General features: G+C 35.4%; 2 protein-coding genes across 2 annotated transcripts; one reads left to right on the forward strand and one right to left on the reverse strand.

Annotated features, from left to right (window-relative positions):
• Window positions 1-1,436: 1,436 nt before the first annotated feature.
• LOC142532185 (glyceraldehyde-3-phosphate dehydrogenase A, chloroplastic-like) lies at window positions 1,437-3,376 on the forward strand. Its single transcript, XM_075638463.1, has 5 exons — window positions 1,437-1,576; window positions 1,744-1,863; window positions 1,955-2,256; window positions 2,330-2,574; window positions 2,686-3,376. The coding sequence occupies exons 1-5, from the start codon at window positions 1,547-1,549 to the stop codon at window positions 3,186-3,188; spliced, it is 1,200 nt and encodes a 399-aa protein (XP_075494578.1). The 5' UTR covers window positions 1,437-1,546; the 3' UTR covers window positions 3,189-3,376.
• A 206-nt stretch (window positions 3,377-3,582) lies between these two features.
• LOC142532186 (uncharacterized) lies at window positions 3,583-6,722 on the reverse strand. Its single transcript, XM_075638464.1, has 3 exons — window positions 6,039-6,722; window positions 5,184-5,679; window positions 3,583-3,877 (listed from the first exon to the last, which is right to left on the reverse strand). The coding sequence occupies exons 1-3, from the start codon at window positions 6,658-6,660 to the stop codon at window positions 3,871-3,873; spliced, it is 1,125 nt and encodes a 374-aa protein (XP_075494579.1). The 5' UTR covers window positions 6,661-6,722; the 3' UTR covers window positions 3,583-3,870.
• Window positions 6,723-21,514: the final 14,792 nt, after the last annotated feature.

Here is a 21,514-nt window from a genome sequence, read left to right on the forward strand (position 1 = left end):
CAAATGTTGATGTTGTTTATGTATTCCCCCTTTAAGTTCATTATATTCGCCACTTCACGTTCTTATTTTTGGAGCCATTTCGAAGGAATTATAAGTAACGGTCGAATCGAGATTCGCAACGCTTGGTAAACGGAGTCAGATTAATTCACATTTGGCACGAACACGTGCCTGACACGCCCGCAAATTTTCGAGACAAACAGTAAGTTATATGTAGTTCAGCGGATAGAGTCATTGTTTCTTGAAGTTTAGGTTATATGTTCAATTCTCACTATATCATTTTTTTACTCTTTTATTTTTTAATTTATATATCAAAATTAGAGTGTAGTCCATCGTTATTTCTTTAAATTATATTTTGATCCTCATTTAAATATAAATCAAATAAATTATAAAAAATATTATACAAGCACGCAACGCGTGCGTCGGTGCACTAGTTGTAATGAAGCGTCCATTCTTTTCTGTTTTGTTCGAGTCCACAATTTTTTGATATATATATATATATACACATATATAAACTGTGAGACTGGTTGATTTGATCTATAACTATATTAAAAAATAATATTTTTCACTGATTGCATCGAGTCGAAAACCAGATCACAAAATTGATTTATAAACCGATCTCATAATAATTTTTTCCTATTTTAAATTGACGATTTCAAGTTCCAATGAAAAGCGAACTTAAAACAAAATATTTTGATACTAAAATTTCAATTTGATTAAGATTTGAATAGATCCCAACTAAGAAGTTTTTTTTTTTAAAAAAAAAAAAACCTAAAAATATTAGGGAGGACGAAGCCAGAAAAATAAATTAGGAGGCAAAAAATTAATTTTATATAAATAGTTAAATATTATATATGAGTATAAATATAGTAGTTGTCGTAGATGCACAAAATAATTACCATTGTCATATTTTCTGAAAAAATGTGATTAGTTAAAAAACACTATTAATTCAGCACAATAAAAAAACGAAAATATGATTTTAAAACAAATTACACAAAAATAGGAGAATAAGGTCGAACATCGAAGTTTGAGCATGTCTCTTGTAAGACGATTTCACGAATCTTTATCTGTGAGACGGGTCAACTCTACCGATGTTTACAATAAAAAGTAATACTCTTAACATAAAAAATAATATTTTTTCATGGATGATCTAAATAAGAGATACGTATCACAAAATACGACTCATGAAATCATCTCACAAAAGTTTTTGTCTCGGAGTTTTCAATGCACTTCTATGACATGTTTTCCAGCAATCATATTTGGAAAAAAAACGATGGGAAAATAATACTTTAATTATTGTGGTGTCATTCATATATTTATTATTATTATTATTATTTGTAATTATTATTACAAAAAAGCACGGCCATTCGATGAGTGTGAGGCTAAATCCATCGCAAAAAATCTCATCTAATCCACTCTTTTTCTCCAAGACATTCGTACGATCCCCTTGCTCCACACAAAAAAAAAAACCCATATCTCGACTCATTTTGCCACACCAAAAACCATTAACAAAAACAGAAACAGCAGCAGCAACACCAGCTCAAGAGAAATGGCCTCAGCAGTTATTTCATCTCTGCAGGTCAACTTCTAGCTTCTTCACACTCTATATATCTTCATATTTATGTACACGAACAAGTTTGAAATTCATCACGTTTCAATATATGTGTGTGCCTATATGTGTGTGTGTATGAGTGAGTAGAAGATAGATGTATATGTATATGATGCAAGAATATATGCATACTGCAGGTGGGCTGCAGCAAAGGGTTCTCAGAGTTTTCTGGACTCCGGAGCTCATCATCGGGCCTTCCGGTTAATCAGAGACTCAATGACGACTTCGTGTCTGTCATCTCCTTCCAGACATCAGTAGTAAGTTCAAGCTTCTCTCAGATTCTCATCTGCATGGTGATCTAAACATGCTCACCAATAGCATCATATGTTTTCATGAATGAATGTTTAGATTGGCAGAAACAAGAACAAGAAAGCAGTTGTGGAGGCCAAACTGAAGGTGGCAATCAATGGATTTGGAAGGATAGGAAGGAATTTCTTGAGGTGTTGGCATGGAAGAAAGGACTCCCCACTGGACGTGATCGTCATTAACGACAGTGGAGGTGTTAAACAGGCCTCTCACCTTCTGAAATATGACTCTACGCTTGGTACATTCGACGCAGATGTCAAGGCGGTCGGTACCGATGCAATCTCCGTCGATGGCAAGATCATTAAAGTCGTGTCCGATCGTAATCCGGTCAATCTCCCTTGGGGGTAAACAAAGATATATAAAGTATAACAAATTTGTCTTGTTTTTATCTCATATATCATGTGGGCTGTGTGACAGGGCAATGGGGATTGATTTGGTAATTGAGGGAACTGGAGTGTTTGTTGATAGAGATGGTGCGGGGAAACACATTCAAGCAGGAGCAAAGAAGGTTCTTATTACAGCACCTGGAAAGGGAGACATTCCTACTTATGTTGTCGGTGTCAATGCCGATGATTACAACCCTGACGAGAGCATCATCAGCAATGCTTCATGCACAACTAACTGCCTCGCACCTTTTGTTAAAGTTCTCGACCAAAAGTTCGGTAAGCAGCTCTTATATGTCGATAAATTTAGAAGTTTACGACAATTAGAGAATCTTGCCCGATTATCACATTCAATCAGACTGAGCTAATAGTAAATTATGTCACACGTAGGTATCATAAAGGGAACAATGACCACAACTCACTCCTACACTGGAGACCAGAGGCTTCTCGATGCAAGCCACCGTGATCTGAGGCGTGCAAGAGCCGCAGCACTGAACATAGTGCCTACATCTACTGGTGCCGCAAAGGCCGTTGCCCTTGTTCTTCCCCAACTCAAAGGGAAGCTCAATGGCATTGCCCTTCGTGTCCCCACCCCTAACGTCTCAGTGGTGGACCTTGTCGTCCAGGTCCAGAAGAAGACATTTGCAGAGGAAGTGAATGCAGCGTTTAGGGAGGCAGCGGATAAAGAGCTCAATGGGATCTTATCAGTTTGCGATGAACCACTAGTTTCCATGGACTTCCGTTGCAGTGACGTGTCATCCACCGTGGATTCATCATTGACAATGGTTATGGGAGATGATATGGTTAAGGTCATTGCTTGGTATGATAACGAATGGGGTTACTCTCAGAGGGTGGTTGATCTTGCTGACATTGTTGCCAACAATTGGAAATGATATTATGGAAGGACATAATACATAATTATTTGATATATTGTAGATCTTCATTTCGTTTTGGAGTAGTAATGAGGAAGCAAAAAATTTTCACTTGTTAATTCTTATTGCTTGCTACCGATGCATATTAAAATCTATGCAATGTAATCTAATTTCTGATGGATTCCTCCTTATCTACTTGATTTTACTCATAGGAGGAGCCTTGATTAACTCGCCTACTCTACTATATGATTAGCTCTAACAAAGTGGAAAAACTGGTCAATTTTGGAGCTCTAATCTTTTGGGAGTTTATTGCGGTACAAGTTGGATTTTATTGCTGCAGACGAAGTAAGGACTGGGACTGGGAAGGTCCCCTTGTCAAGATATGGCTTTATTTTGTGCAGTAACTGCACTTGTCTTGTGTAGCACACCAATGAGGATTATATTTATCTTAAATTTTCTAAGCAGCAATGTTTTCTGACAAATCTTAGATCTGAAATTCATCTAAAATCACAGATACAAAATTACATAAACTACAGGATCAGCATTTCCGCTAAATTAAAAGAGTGGATGGTAATAGCAGATGCAAAAAGAAGCTGGTTCCCAGAATTTATTTACTAGATAAATTGTATAATTTATCCCGGATAATACCTTCCAACAACATTTCTGCATAACTTATTTCAGAAACAACCACCCTATCACTCCATCAGACCCTGCAGAAAATAGAACAGATATCAACGCTCCAACGAAAAAAGTAGCATCCATTATCTAGTAAAGAAAGCTGTGTCTGCCATGGGTTAAATATTCAATATCAAGGATACAAGGTTGGACACAGAATTTTCTCAGGGATTAGAAAACTCCGCAAAAATCACATTACTATATAACTGATCCATGAAAGAGACTTCAAGCCCAATAGTAAATGAAAGTGAGAAATCCAAGATGGCAACATGTTATACAGTTCACCAAAAAAATGAAAATATACACTAGAGTACCCTATGAAGAATATAATAAACCCCATATCTGAATCAAAATATTGTAGCATCCAAACTTCTGTAGAGAGTAGTAAATTGAAACCTATAATAAGTTTTCAAAAAGGGAACAACATTATCACATGCAGACTTTCAATACACAGCCTTCTGGTCGTATGAGGTGTTGTATAAAAATACAAGTAACAGGTGATGTCATGTAAATCATCAAGAAAGGGACACTCCTACAACAGCAGGTGGACATAATTACTTTCTGTCATATGTAGGAGCTCCAAGGTCGATCGCGATGCAACACCAAATCCATTTGGTGTAGCACACATCCTTTCAGATCAAATAATCTGCATTTCCTTCACATGGAATCTCAAGATCCTTATTAATACCCTTGAGATTTTCAAAAAAGCTTGATTGAGCTTGTAAATTCACTCCTTGAAATAAGTAACACCATCAATGTTCCCATTTCCCCACTACTAAATTCAGAATCCCTACTATATTTATATTGAAGCCTCGAAAAAATTTTCCAAATCTGCATCAGTCAGAAGGTCTGAAGTTATCACTGGTAGAATTAGAGCTAGAGAAAGGGAACATTCGACCCCATAAAAAGATTTTGGCATGACTCATTTCTGAATATGCTATTTCATGTTGAAAGTGTTGTCAATGACATGACATAATTGGATGAAATGCATTATCAAAGAAAAAAAGCGCAATAAGAACCTACGACATTGGCATAGCAAGGCTTGATTTCGAGAGGCGATACATAGAACAGCGGACCATCCCACATCAATATAATCTAGTTTTTCAGTCAGCCTTAACTTATTTTGTGATGTAACGTCCATGTGGAAATATTCCGATTTCTAAAATATAATGGAAGCGAACAGATAAATGCATAAATTCTATTGCTGTGGCTTGGAATTTAAGGATATGGCATTTGATCACAACAGAGAAGACGAGAATAAAAGCAAATGCAAAAGAAAAAAAAAAACAAATATGGAGAGCAAATTTTTGTCTTCGAGAGAAGGTAAGAAAAGTGGCATACCATTTGATAATAGAGCCAAATAGAAAATGTTGCATGATAGGAACCTTGCCCAAAACTTCTACTTTATACATCTTGAGCAGCCCACTGTGAACCTTCTTCCAATTAGGAACTCCACTAATGTCATCCAGCATAGGTGAATGCTCAGCAAACAATCCTTTTTTCATCTTTTTCACAAATACAATGCATCCGATATACAAATACTCTGTTGAGAAGTTCTCCAATATATCTTCATTATGAATTGACTTTGGCTTCATGTACTTGTGGTCAATCAGTTGTGATGAACCAAACACAAATGGCAAGAAATGATAGTCATCAAGCCCCCACACACCGTGGGAACCTGCAGGTTCTAAGCAATAGCCAAGTTGCAATTTCCTCATCAACTCCAAGTATTTGACAAACACTCGTGACACCAATGCTTGATAATCCTCATCTTTCACTACACCAAGTCTTGCTAAGCAATATAACCACGCTGCGAAGTTTGTCTCATGACCAGTGCCTACATCATGATTGCAAAAGAGAACAGAAGATTAATGCATTGCCTTCACATATGTCATAAGAATCTGAAAGTTTCTAATGAATACTAAGTCAACAAGTTACTCCCCTTTAACATAGAGATGATACATCACAATCATTTGAACTAAAGTCTCATATTTTCTCTTTTCGCCTTCCAATACATTTAAGTGTGTATGACCCCATTAAAATTTCCAATTCAATGTATTGTCCACTAAACTAGAGCACTATTAGAATAAGAATTGGCACTGAATCAATACTTTAGGAGCTGTAAAACGTTCTACAATATGATAAAAAAAATAGCATCATCAATTATGCTACTGTTAAAGAACTTAATCAGCATACCATAATCGATGCGTGTAGAGTTGCCAAAGCTATCCGTGAAGTAAGGCACAAGTTCTACAGAGGCAGCATGAAGATGGGGCGGCAGGAATTTTAGCATAAATGAATCTGCATCATTGCAAAGCCGCTCGTGCCACGCCCGAAACGAAATGTTTCCGTACCGAGCAGACTGCGGGGCAGGAGGGATTTCATCCACGTAAGCAATCAACGTCTGCAGAATGGAAACGATGGCTTCGACGGTGGGAGAAACGTGACAGGGATCGGAGAGCTTGCGAGATCTAACGGACTCGGAAATGGAGACGACGAAGCCGATGAAGTTGAGGAGAGCTGGGGAGGAGTGGAACGCATCGATGTCGTCTTGGGATCGGATTCTCTTCGAAGGCTCGGTGAATTGGTGAGGCAGAGTGATGGGTTCTACCTGCTGAGACTGCGGGACAGGGGTGCGCATGATGAGCTCTCTAGTGTTGGTGGGAGAATTGGGGAGGTTGACGGCGGGGAATCGAATGGGGATGTAAGAAGGGGTATCCGACGGTGGCGGCGGGACGGGGAACACGGTGTGGCCGCCGCAATTGACGCAGACGGAAGGATCTGGAGTGCAACGGTGGTGGTCTCGCGGAGGATCCATCGATATTTTTCACTGAAATATTCTATCCCTCCGTTGATATATTTTTGTAAGTTGCACCGGCTTGCTTTTTTACTCATTTGATGACTTTCGGGTTAAAGTAGTAATTTCAAATTAGCGTATCATGTAAACCACAGGAATCTTTTTTTATGACTACGAAACTCACAACCGTAGAACTTTGATGTTTATTGGGCAAATCTCCACTAACGTAATAACCTACCAATCAGGTGACCGTTAGATATACTTTTTGCTACAAGATCGCTCGAAAAATTTGGTACGAGGAATCTAATTTTTGATAATTGGATCAAACGATCACCTAATTCACTAACTCGGGCTCATTCAGGGAATCATTTCTCTTATTTTTCAAGTATGCTAAAATCTTCTCCCCTTGAGCTAGCTTTTGGGGTTGAGTTAGGTCCAAGTTACTAATCTTAACATGGTATCAGAGCTCAGGTTCCATCGTTATGTGTTGGATTGCCCATAGTTGGGTTACCCGTTCTGCCCATAATTGGGTCATTTGTAAACTTCACTCTCCAGATGTTCATTCCTGGGCGTGAGGGGGTGTGTTATTTGTCCCACATCGGTTGGATAAAATACATTGGAGTTGTATATATGATCTTGGACAATCCTCCCCCCTTGAGCTAGCTTTTGAGGTTGAGTTAGGTCCAATTTCCAATCTTAACACAATTAATTTTTTATGAAATAGGAATGCACAGTAGTTACCCCTCGAAACACAATGAGTAAATCTTATGTTAAGATAATAACTTACAAATTACAGTTGTAAAATAAATTGCAATCAAACCTTGTGTGTTTAACCTTGTGTGTTTATAGGGATAAAGTTTGGTATTTTTTAAACAATATTTCATTGTATAATTTTATTATTATTATAATAATGAGATAAATTTGTTTGTGAAAATACAAATTCTCTTCATAATCTAAATGAACATAAAACAATTATATTGAGTGAAATCAAAAGATTTATTGTCCTATTGAAAATTCATAATCTAAAAAAAGCATTATCAAATCTTTTCTTACTTAATTTTCAGTTTTTTGGTCATTTTTGATTGTTTTATTTAAATTTTCTGATCATTTTACTGATATTAGCAATTTTTTCATTACCATGAATTTGTATAGTTTCTCATTTGGAACATGACGTACTTTGGTTTTTTTTTTTTTAATTATGTGGTTTTGTCATTTTCTTAGTGTTTGTTGTTTCTTATCTTCATGTTGTAATGGTTTTGCTATTTCATTTCCGCTATTTGCGTTCGTTTTTTTTTCTTGTCTTCATTTTGTATTTCATTAATGTTTCGATTCTTTCTTTTCTTGTTAGCATTTTTCTTGAGTTGTTGTGTTTTCTCCAATCCATCCACAATTATTGATATTATTCCATTTTTTGGTCAAGACAGACTTGTCTAACTTGAATAGAAAATTGTGATTTTCTTTGCTTGGTTAACCAAATATGGTTACATGCTCTACATTACTTTTCTTTTTGGAAAATTGATTATTCTACTCTATTTCAAAGTCATAATTTCAAAAAAGGTCTTATTTATTACACATTTTACATTATGTCTTATTTAATTAAAAAAATCCTAAAATACCATTTTTCTATTAACACACATGTTCCATTTTCGTGATTCATTTATTTAATTATCTATTATTTCTCTTTAAGAGTTGATTTAACATTTGTTATGTTTTATTTAATTTATAATATATTAATTTTTTTAATACTACTTACTTATATCAATAAACATATTTTAATAAAATTATGAATTGTTAGTTTGAATTAGTGCATACGAAACCACCAAGGTTATAATATTTTAATTACGATTGTTGCTCATCTAAAATAATATAAACAAAATCACCAATCACCATGGTTATGAAACGTAATAATTACATCAATGTGAGTTTATACAAATATAAACAAAAAATCCGATGGTCTCAATTAAATCTACTTTATTCCATGCTAAAAGTTTATGAGTATGCACAACAAACCTTCAAAAAAATAGAATTCATAAAAATGATACTCGACAAAAGAATTATCTCAAATTATCACCACTCTTTGTCCAAATGCATGAAATTCATAAGATTATTCGAGAAATTGTGAAAATCAAATAAAGAATTTGAGATAAAGAAATTGATGGTGAATAGAGTTTAAATGATAGTGTGGATATCTATGTAATTTGATATGATAAAAAGACTATTTTAGGTAAATTAATTTAACTGAAGACTAAAATTGATTATATTAATTGTGTGAAGTCTATTTAAGAAAATCTCCCTTATTTTTTTCTAGCAATATAAATTTTGTAATTATTGGCAATATGTATTAGATTATTATAATGTTATTCAAATTAATGTTTTAATTCATCTTAGTATGCATGTCAATTATTTTTTGATTGAGCAACCAATAAACATATCAGCGAACTCTTCGAACAATGTCACACTAGCTATTTCATTTCATCTTGGACCATCATTGTTATCTGGTATCCGAAAAATTAATTGTGAGAAAGTATACACAATAATTAATTGTTTTTAAGCATGCAAAGTTAATTATAGTTGCAATATATTGGGACGATCTCAATATTCAGCTCCACACAATTGGTGCAATCAAACACATTGGTAGTTTTGGCAACAGATTTGAAATAGTTATAACATGTCTCGTTCCATGGAGTTGATTTATTTTAAATTTCCTTAATGCTCGCGTTAATGTAGTAATACTTGTTCTACATATAATATTATAAGAGTAAACAAATTTAATTCTGGTTATATCATCTCACGTCATCTCAAAGCATAAATGAATATGCAATATATTTTATCTTTAATAATAGATGTTTTCGTTCAAAACAACGATTCATGAAACATAACATCACCATTACTTCTTCCAAATTTTTTTGATTCTTTTATCATATTTTAAATATACAAAATTCATTCAAAGTTTTCCGATGTATATTTCTCTACAACCTGTAAAAGCTGGTAGTGGATAGAAGAATAAGTCAATAAAAATATATAACTCTAAGAAATAATACAAAAAGACACAGAATATAAATACATAGAATATGACACAAATTTCACATTCAAATAAGAAAACTTAGCAACACTTTTTGGGAACATAAACTCAAAACAAAAAATACAAAGTATTCTTCAATTAGGAGAAATAACAAAACCACAAAGAAGAGTTATACCAAACATATGTGATGAAATTCAAAGTCATGGTTGATATAGATAATTGTATACCAAAGTTGTTACAAATGAATCAATGTAGAATTCAATTAGGAAAGATAATTTATATATATATATATATGTTATATTTGTATCATGAGTTTATATTTTCAATCTCATGACAGGTGGATTGACCAACATCGCTGTCTTCGATGTAGATTTCAGTTGTAGTCCTAAATATTAATAAAAGAAGAAGAAGAAGCAAAATTAGACATTTATTGTCAAATTAGATGATATTTGAAAATACTACATTGGTACATATTAATTTTTAAATTGAAAAAAAAAAAAATTGGATTTTGATCTTAAATACGTTGAAAAAATATATATTTTCAAAATGAGATGTATATATAATTATTTTTATAAATTTACGAAATGTTGAACAAAACTACTTCCCTCCAATAAACAACGATGTCATCTTGTTTTTGGAAATTGTTAGATGACGAACCTTCTTGATGATGCCAATTATATATGTGCATATTAACATTATTTGATTAAAAAAAATATGTAAATATCACAATAAATAAAATGGAAACTTATTTTGGTCATTAGTGTCATTTGGATTACTTGCTAAATTATCAAATTCTCTGAAACGAAAATTAAGTCTGCCTAAATTTGGCGCTTCTTGCAACTCGATGACTAAATTATCTTTTGCATTATGAACTCAATACTCGGGTTTAGGGGTGGGCGCGGGTCGGGTTTTCGGGTACCCGACATATCAGGTAGTAAATTTTACTACCCGACACCAACCCGATCATGTCGGCTACCCAAATTTCGGGTACCCGAAATTTTCGAGTATTTTCGGGTACCCGAAAAAAAACATTTTTTTTAATTTTTTAAATTTTTTTTGAAAAAATATATGTATTTTTCACATTTCACAAAAAATCATGTCATTATATCGAGTTATGGCTAGTCATTATATCATATTATGGCTAGTAAATTAAAAAAACTCATGTATTTTTCACATTTAACAAACCCATAAAAAAAGTAAAAACAAAAAAAACAAAAAAATTCGGGTACCCGATATCCGATCGGGTATCGGTCAAATTACCCGAACCCGAACCCGATAATGTCGGGTACCCGACAAACCCGATTTTTATTAAAAATACCCAACCCGATCGGGTCGGATCGGGTACCCGATACCCGAGAATAAATGCTCACCCCTACTCGGGTTTATATTTGGATAATTTGAACTTATTTTCTTCACGGTTAGATTTCATATAAGATAATTTTTTTTATACTTTAATATTAATAATTAACTAAAATTAATTATTTAACGAAGGACTTAAAAAACAAACAATTTTCAAATATTGGTTCTTTTATATATGTATATGTTAGACTTAATTTAATTGTGGTGATGAGAGTCTAAACCAGTAGGTTGTGATAGTAAAAACAGAAGACAACATAAATAACTGAAGCACTCGTATCGCTAAAACAGAAGCAGTACTTATCGAGTACTGAACGACTTGAAAAAGCAGAAGCAGAACTTAGCATAAGCAGAAGCAGAACTTAACGTCTTTCGTTTGATCGTTACAAGTCTTAAATGTTACTGTTACTTTACCTAGTACTAGTATTAATTACACCATTTAATGTTGTACAAAGTCGTTTAACACGCCTTACTAGTTTTGGTATAAAACAAAGACTGATTATTCTGAAGCTTTCTGCAGGACCCTTTTTCGGTGATAAAGCTGATTTACTCAGAGTCAAAGAAGCCGTTTTGTTTATAGACGTTGGATTCAAGGTTTCTATATATATAAAAAGGATCAATCCAATATAGACACCGACGATTATCATTACAAGGAACACATTTTCTATCCAACGTTGTTTTGAGCAATCAAGAACTCTCTTTATCTTCAAGCTCAAATATACAGAAAAGCAGCACACTCTTTATAGCAGATATCGGATCTTCTGAGATCATCTTGTGATGCAGTTTCGTTATCTCTTCACAAGCTATTCACTTCATCATATCTTATTGAGAAGAGTTTGTAATCTGGAAAAGAATCTTTTCCAGAACCTTGTTGTATTCATTATTTTGTGTTGTGAAACTAAGAGTTTCAGTAGGCGAAGGGTAAGTCCTACTGAAGTGGGTGTATACAAGAGTTGTACTGTAAAAACCAAAGTCTTTTAATGATACCTTCTGGAAACAGAAGAAGGGGAGACATAGAAGATTTCTTCTCCGAACTTCCAGAAACAACTACTGTCTATCGCCTACTGTTTTATTGATTTCACTTCAAATCATCAGATCGTTTTCGCACAAATTATTGTGATATGCTGGAAATATATTCAAACAAGATAAGCTATAATCTCTAACAGGATTCTAGCACATTTGCAAAAACGTCAAGGAAAGGAACGAGTTTATTCACCCCCTCTAAACTCTTTATCGATCTCCAACAAGTGGTATCAGAGCAGGTTATTCTTGTTCTGAAAATCTACAACAAATGACACATTTCAGCAAAGTCCCTATGTTCTTAAAAGAGGAATTCGATTATTGAAAGATCAGGATGCAAGCACATCTTGCAGCCCAAAACGATGATATGTGGTTTGTCATAAAAAATGGTCATTTGAAAATTTTAAAGCCTAATACAGCTATTGCTGTTACTGAAGGTGCACCACAAATGCTTGAAAAGCAAAGAAGTGAATGGACAAGCGAGAATAAGAAGAAAACAAATCTAGACAATGTTTCGAATGATATTATGTACAAAACACTTGATAATAATACCTTCAGCAAGATTAAAATGTGTCCTACAGCAAAAAAGATTTGTGAAAAACTCATCCAAATCTGTGAAGGAAATGAACATACAAAGGAAAACAAGCTGTCCATGGCAATGCAAAAGTTTGAAAATCTCAAGATGAAAGCTGGAAAAACTCTAAGCGAGTTTGATGAGCGATTCAACAGCTTGGTAAATTAACTAGAAGCTTTGGGAAATGAACATGTCAATAGAGAAGTGGCACTCAAAGTGATGAGAGCTTTACCCAGGGAATGAGACGTAATGACAATGGCTATGAGATTCTCAAAAGATCTGAACAAGTTAGAGCTACACAACTTGTTTGCGGACTTGAAAGCTTATGAGTTTGAGTTGGAAGTAAGAAGTGGAAAAGAGCCCTTGTTGAATCCACCTACCAAGGCTCTTGCTGCTATTGCTACTGTTATTGCTGTTCCAAGTATATCACCTGCTGCTGTTATTGAAAGCACATCTGACAAGACTGCTGAATAAATCAGCAATGATGCAATGTCCTCTTCGTGAAGAAAATTTCCAGATTCATGAAGAAGAATCATCGAGCATACCAAAATCCAAACCGAAACTTCAAAAAAGAATCACCACCGGGTGATATGGCATGCTTCAACTGTGGAAAAATTTGACATTTATTGGTGACTGTCCAAAACCTAATAAGGACGACCAAAAGAAGAAGGAGTACAAGCGTAATGATAAGAAATCTAGAAGAGACCACAAAATAATGATTCCTGAAGAAAGTAAATCAAAGTGGGCAGATTCTAAAAAGAAATCAAGTGTCTCATGGCGAATACTGAATCAGCCTCGACATCTGGAGAGGTATTTGATTTCGATTCTGATGAATTTATACGAAATGATTTAGTTAATGCATTGCATGACATGGTAGAAGAGTACTCAAGACTTTATCAATGATTCGAGGAAGTTAAAATTGAAAATCAAAACTTGAAAGATCAAATCAGTAAGTTTTCTTACTTGCAAGAAAACAGCTGCAATGATCTAAAAGTTGAGATAAGTAAATTGAGAACTAAGAATGACAGAGTAAATGCAGATTACGATGATGTCTGAAAATCAGAAGCTATCGGTACTGGTGAATGCATGGAATAAGTTCTGTTTCACTAGAAAAGATGCAAGAATTAAAAGCAATCTGGAGACAGGAGTGGTCTCAGGATTCAGTAATGATGAAAGCACTTCTGAAACAAGTATAAAGCCAAATCTAGATATGAGCAAATGGAAATACAATCACTTTGTTAAATCCAGTATGGTACATGAACCAGAAGTACCAACTGTTCAAATTGAAAGGTTTGTAGATCAGACAAACAGAAGTAAACATTATGGTTTGGGTTACGTTGAACCTAAGAGTAGAGTCCATCAGAGTGCTGGATCCAGTAGAGGATTCAACTCAGGAGGTCAACTCTCTGTGAAGGTTAGAAACCACTAGTACTATAATTGTAGACCAGTTCAGAAGAGATACAGACCAGACGATAAAAAACAGAAGAGAAGAACAACATTCCAAAATTCATTTTGTTAGAAATAACATTAATAGACCTTCTGTTGCACACACCTCTGGGGATACCTGAAGTATAAGATCACCTAAAATTGTACAAATGTGGGTTCCTAAAGGACTGATAAGGCTTGGACCCAAATAGATTGGGTACCAGTTACTAAAATTTGTGCATGCAGGAACATGAGAAGAAAGCCAATATAAGCAGCTCTATATGGTATTTGGACATTGGATGTTCTAGACATATGACTGGGCAAAAGAATCTACTTTCAGAAATAATGAGTTGTAATGGACCAAAGATAAATTTTTGGGACAACTCAAAAGATAAAACCGTGGGTAAGGGTAAGATTATCCATGATAATATCACTATAATTGATGTTCTCTTGGTTGAAAATCTTTGTTACAATTTAATTATTATTAGTCAACTGTGCCATAATGGTTACTCAGTAGCTTTTCAGAAGCACACATGCGCAGTTAAAGATGCCAATGAGTCTATAGTCTTAACCGGAATAAGAGAAGCAACACTTACAAAATATCTTAGAACAAAGATCATGTTAATGTTCCTACATATTTAGTTGTCTCCCTTAGTGATAAACATTGGCTATGGCACAAAAGATTGAATCATCTTAACTTCAAATCAATCAATAATCTCAAGAAACATAATATAGTTGATGGTCTACCTGATATTAGTTTTTCGTTAAGAATCATGTTTGTTCTGTATGTCAACTTGGCAAACAAGTAAGATCTATCTTCAAGAATAAAGGTAGTAAATCAACATCAAGATGTTTGGAATTATTGCATATGGACTTGTTTGGTCCAATCCCTATCATGATCTTAGGGGAAATGAAATATACTCTTGTTGTTGTTGATGATTTTTCTAGATTTACTTGGGTAATCTTCTTGCTGGAAAAGATCAAATCAGTGGCCTCCTGATCAAGCTTCTGAAAAGGATTCAAAATGAAAAATCAGTTTCTATCATCAAAATCAGAAGTGATCGGGGCACTAAATTTACTAACAAAATTCTTGAGTTATACTTGGATGAACATGGTATTCATCATGAATATTCAGCCGCCAGAACGCCTCAATAAAATGGAGTAGCTGAAAGGAGAAACATAACTCTCAAAGAAGCTGCTAAAACAATGCCAGCAGATGCAGACATCTCTCAGCGTTTCTGGGCAGAAGCAATCAACACAGAGTGTTACACACAAAACAGAACCATGATCAACAAGAGGCATAATCAGACTCCATATGAGATATGAAAAGGGAGTAAGCCTAATATATCATATTTTCATGTGTTTGGTTGCAGATGCTTTGTGCATAATAATGGCAAAAATAATTTGTTAGCATTTGATTCAAAATCAGATGTTGGTCTTTTTCTTGGATATTCAGCAGTAAGAAAATCATATAGAATTTTCAATAATAGAACTCTTAATGTTGAAGAATCTATTCATATTGTCTTCGACGAAGATAGCAGTGCTCCTGAAATTTCTAACTTGTCAAATCTAAGTAACAGATTAGACACAATTAATCTGGAACTGGATAGTGAAGATGATGCAGAACCAAGTGTCAAAGATGCTCAAAATCCAGAACCAGACATTCCTATGGTAGAACCAGTTGTACAGACACATGATATACCAGAACCAGCAGCTGACATTTCAGAACCTACTCTAAATGTTTGACATGTTCATGTCGAACATGTCAAACATGAACATGTTTAATGTACAATTCTCATAATTATTTTAATTTGTTTAATGTACGCTTTTAGGGTTGGATGATATTCTGGCCAGGGAAATTGGCAGTACTAGCCAAACACTACATATATTTGAGCCTAACCTTCCGGTCATTATAGAGGAGTCCTCAGAAGGTGAGTTAATGCACTTTTTTGATTTGATATTTTTGTATAGTATATTAAACAACAAACCTTTTATTTTTAGATATTCAAGTTACTCCGGATTCGCGTAAGTCAGGTTGCGAGGCGACCACGTCGAGAGGTTATTACACTAAACCTTGTCTATTCATATTTGCATTAAAGTTCTTGTTATTTTAATTTGTTGAATATACGCTGTTAGGTGTGGCTGATAATATGAGTAAGGAAATTGGCAGTAGTAGCCAAACCCAACAGATATTTGAGCCTAACCTTCAAGGCATTCCAGAGGAGTCCGCAGGAGGTGAGGTAATGCACATTTTTTATATTTATATTTATGTATAGTATATTAAACAATATACTTTATGTTTTCAGATATTCAAGTGACTCCAGATGCGCGTATGTCAGGAGGCGAGGCGACCACGTCGAGAGGTTATTAAACTATACCTTGTTTATTGTTCATATTTGCATTAAAGTTGTTACAATTGATCATTTTATAGATGACGGTGTGAGGTCACTTGCGGAGACCGTGACACTGAAGGTAAACAACTCGCTTGCGCGAGTTAGGGCATCGATGCTCGATCGTTCGCCTAGTAGAATTCGAGGTTTTTACGCCGAATATGAGAAGTCTTTCTAAGGACCCATGGTGATCGCAAACTCGCGTGTCACTTTCTCTGTAAGCTTTTAAATAAATCTTTTATAAAGTTTAAATCCTATGGTAGGCTATATCTCTAAATGTTTGACATGTTCATTAATATCTTTAGATGCAATCAGAACATCGTCAATATAAACGAACATAAATTTAAAATAATATTTAAACAAATTATCCATTTTCCTTTGAAATATCTGAGGTGAATTAGATAATCTCATTGGTAATACCTCCCAAATATAATGTCCTTGGGGTGTGGAAAAAGCTGTGAATTTCTGGCTTTCTTCCTACATCTGAATCTGATAAAACCCAGACTTACAATCGAATTTAGAGAAGATCTTGGCATTGCGTATGCAACTAATTAGATGTTCTCTGCTAGGTATAAAATACCCATCAAACTCCAGTATCTTATTAATTTCTTGATGATTAATAATCAATCTGGGTTTTTCTCATTTTATCTCACCATGATTTCTTACCAGAAAACCTGGACTGCTATATGGTGACATTCCTGATTTGATTAAACCAATGTCCAAATGTTCCTTGATTATAATCTGCATATCCCTTTTATCAATTATGTTCATTGGGATAGGTTTACAACGGACAAATTCATACTCTTTGCCTTAATTTTAAGGCAAGCTTTGAGCTGATTTCTGTCCCACCATGCCAAGGGATCTTCATTATAATTCTCTTTGATCCTTTTCTTGACATCTTCCAATGATACCTTAGTTTCAAACTCTACTTCATTCTTGTATAGAGTTATCTTAAGGCATTCTATATCTTCTGGTTGGAGCTCTTTATCTGCTCTTAGTTGTAGCATTGTTTCTCCAAACCGTCTAGAATCCTTCATTTTTGGGTTAAGAAGTTTTCCTTCATCACCACGCTTGCTGCGAAATTGAATTGGGAATTTTCGTTAAAATGCCTCCCTTAAGACAGATTTCGCAGTTCTAGCCCGAGTTATACGGGAGTATATTGTAGCACTTGTGGAGGAAGACATTCCACAGAGCAATGCCGAGGTGTGTTTGGTAGTTGCAACGTCTGTCGTCAGCCAGGACATTTTGCTAGAGTATGTCCACAGAGAGGTTCCCGAAGATCTCAGGGAGCAGAACCATCTGGATCAGTGGCACTGCCTGATAGACAATCACCGGTTGTTCACTCCTTTCAACCACCGACGACTCCTCAATCACAGCCAGGGCCAGGAGGAAAGCCAGACAGGTAGCCAACCTCCTAGACAGTAGGCCAGAGTGTTGCCTTAACCAAGGAACAGGCCCAGAGCGCATCTGAGAAGATGGTGACAGATAATTGTTTCCTGTATGGTTATTTTGCATATGTATTGATAGATACTAATGCATTCCATACGAATATCTTTGAATGAATTGCATTGATATATGCTTTGGTTATCGAATTATTATATGCTATAGTATTGATCTCTTTTCTGTTGGGGATAGGTTTTGTCTCAGTGACATCTGCTAAATCTTATATGCTACAGTATGACAGATATGAGATTGAGTTAGATTATATTGTACTTGGGTTGTCCGATTTCGATTTTTTTTATCGGTACTGATATGTTGACCAAGTACAAAGTTATCGTTGATTTTTCCAGAAGATTGAAAGATTCAGATAGATATGATTGATGAACGGAAATTACGGTAAGGATTCTAGATTTAGAATTCATTGGATATGAACGATGTTGAGGACTCGATTGTTACAGAAAGGAACGGAGGGATTCCTTATCTATTCAGTTGATATACTGCAATCGAGCCTATCATTTGCTTATTTGCCAGTGATATATGAACTTGCTGATGTTTTCTCAGATGGGATTTCAGAGTTGCTTCCAGTCAGAAAGATAGATTCCAGCATTGAATGAATGCCAGGTACTGTTCTTATTTCTAGAACTCTGTAGAGAATGACACTGATTGAATTGAAAGACTTGAAAGACCAGTTAGAAGATTTCTAGCCGAGAGTTACATCTGATTGAGTGTTTCTATTTGGGATGCCCCAGTTATGTTGTGGGTTGATGAACCCTGTGTTCAACAGTATTCTGATGATTTTATGCTCGTTTTATCTATGATTATTTCATCTATGATATCCCGAGATATATCTATGACATCCTGAGATATTTGAAGCATATGAGTGATCAGATCGAATATTTGAAAATTGTATTGAATATTCTGAGAATTGAAATGTTGTATATAGAAACTGTTGAGATTTGAATTTGGCCGAGACAGATTGTACTCGGAACATGTTAGATCCGAAGATAGTATATCGGTTGATCTTAGCACAGTTGAAGTCATGATCAGTTGGCTGAGACCGGTAGCATTGTCAGAAATTACAGTTTTATGAGTTTAGCAGATCAGTATCGATGAATGATGTTTCGAATCTCATTGAATATTGCTGTTGTTTTGAATCCGTGTTTGAAATAGATAGTAGACTGTGGAGAATTTATATTGTACAATCCGAACCAGAGCTGATTTTGAGAATTAAATTAGTTCAGAAAGTTGATCAGAATGTACAGAATTCGATTCGATAGTTAGAGCAGAGTATCGATCAGAAAATCAGGTATGTGATACTGTATTGTATGTGAATAACCGATTTGTTGTGCTAGATGTTTCGGGTTTGAAACGACAGGTATTGTCAGAAGTGCACAATAATTGATTCAACATTTATTCTGATGATAGAAAGATGCATGATGATTGAAAAGACAGATTTTGGGTGAAACAGATGAGATCAGATATAGCAGAAGTTGTATCGCCAACAGATAAATACAGAAAGATAGAAACTAGGAGGATTATTACATAATTTGCCTATTTCTGAATGGAAATGGGATAACATTTCCATGAATTTTGTAACGAAGTTACCGAAATCCTCCCGAGGTTGTGACACAAATTGTGTCGTGATTGACAGATTGACCGAATTTGCATGTGTTATTTCGTACGAAATGACGTGCAGATATGATCCAATGGCAGAGATCTGTGTCCAAGAGGTGGTCAGACTGCATAGAGTACCAAAGTGGATAGTTGCAGACCGTGATTTTCGGTTACTTCGCACTTTTGACAAAGTTGTAGTAGGCTCTAGGTACGAAATAATTTTTGAATACTGCATATCATCCACCGACTGACGGACAGTCAGAGTGGATTATCCGGATCTTGGAAGATATGCTTAGAGTTGTAGTGCTTGATTTTAGCACTAGTTGGCAGGATTTATTGCCATTTTGTGAGTTTTCGTACACCCACAGCTATCAAACGAGTATGGAGATGACACCGTTTGAAGCGTTGTACGGTAAGGAGTATAGATCCCCTATTTATTGGGACGAAATCTCTGAGGTTCCTGAGATTGGACCTGATATGATCAGAGATATGACAGAAAAAGAGAAGCTGATTCAGAAGAAAATGAAGGCAGCTCAAGATAGACAGGCCAAATATGCCAAGGTTTGACATAGACCGTTAGTATTTGAGGTAGGAGACTGAATATTCTTGAAGATTTCACCTTTCAGATAAGTTATCAGATTTGACAGGAAAGGGAAGTTGTCTCCACATTATAATGGGTCGTATAAGATTCTCGAGAAGATAGGAGATCGTATCTATCGACTCGTATTACCGCTTTCTTTATCGGAGATACCTGACTTTATGTATTTTTATTGAGGAGATATCTGTCTGATGCTTCACATATTATTCACCCAGACAAGGCAGAACTGGACGAGGCAATGAGTTACTTCGAGAAACCGATTCAGATTCTCGATCGTAAAGAAAAACAACTTAGAACGAAGACTATTCCGGTTGTGAAAGTTCAGTGAAGTCGTCATGGCACTGAAGAAGCTACAGGGGAAACTGAATCAGATATGAGACAGAGATTCCCAGAATTGTTTTACTTGATGTGAGTATTCTTATTTCGCTTATGTTCTCCATTTCTTATTGTATCTGGTGGATATTTAATTTGATATCTAATTAGATTGCCTGTGATTTCGGGAACGAAATCAGATCTTAGGGGGGGAGAAATGTAAGGCCCAAGAATTTGATTATAATAATCTGAAATGATTTGTGGATAAACTGATGTGATTATAGACGGAACGGGTCAGACTGGGAAAGACGGAAGAAAACATAAAATATGTGCGAGGATAGAACACCTCGCGCATATGCGCGACAAGGAGCCTCGCATATGCGCGACAGTGGCAGAAGACCTCGCGCATATGCGCGAGAAGTGTGCGCGCATATGCGCGGGCTGTGTAGAAGCTAAATGCCATGTCCAGAGAACCTCGCGCATATGCGCGGAAGTGGTGCGCGCATATGCGCGAGCTGCCGAGAAGCTTATCGCGGAGACCAGTAGGTCTCGCGCATATGCGTCGGTTTAGGTCGCGCATATGCGCGAGACGTGTTAGCACAAGAGATAAGCCACCTAAATTTCGCATGCAATATATATATATGTTGGAAGCTTATTCTTCAGACAGCAACGAAGGGGAGAAAAGAAGAAACCGAGGAAAGATTTCAGTTCGTGATACAAAAATTGTGATTTTGAGAAATCCGCCCGTTCGATTTTGAATCCGAGTACAACACTGTGTTTCTATTGACAAGAGCTTTAACTGGACGTAAGTTTTGTTACGTTTGATATGATTTGAAATTATGATTATTCCAGAATCGGATATGATTGATATATGTTGTTCTTGACATAGTAGACATCGTATAATCGAAACCGGATCGAAGAACAGATGCCGTATGAAGAACTGATATGATCGAGATTGTACAGATTTGAGATTATGATCTGTTATTGTTGAGATTATGGGTTGTACTGATATTGATTAAGAGCGTGTTATTATATCTGTAATGTTGAGATTGACGGGGTTATTGAGATTGTATTGTTATGCCGTCGAAACATCAATAGATTGATATTAATCAGATTTGCTATTG

This window comes from Primulina tabacum, chromosome 18, assembly GCF_025594145.1.
Source record: "Primulina tabacum isolate GXHZ01 chromosome 18, ASM2559414v2, whole genome shotgun sequence".
NCBI lineage: Eukaryota > Viridiplantae > Streptophyta > Magnoliopsida > Lamiales > Gesneriaceae > Primulina > Primulina tabacum.

Coding starts and splice junctions, on each gene's coding strand:
- LOC142532185 (XM_075638463.1), top strand. CDS start 1,547: ATGGCCTCAGCAGTTATTTCATCTCTGCAG. Junction 1,577..1,743: donor CAGTTATTTCATCTCTGCAG/GTCAACTTCTAG, acceptor TGCATACTGCAG/GTGGGCTGCAGCAAAGGGTT. Junction 2,575..2,685: donor AGTTCTCGACCAAAAGTTCG/GTAAGCAGCTCT, acceptor TGTCACACGTAG/GTATCATAAAGGGAACAATG.
- LOC142532186 (XM_075638464.1), bottom strand. CDS start 6,660: ATGGATCCTCCGCGAGACCACCACCGTTGCACTCCAGATCCTTCCGTC. Junction 5,680..6,038: donor CTCTACACGCATCGATTATG/GTATGCTGATTA, acceptor ATCATGATGTAG/GCACTGGTCATGAGACAAAC.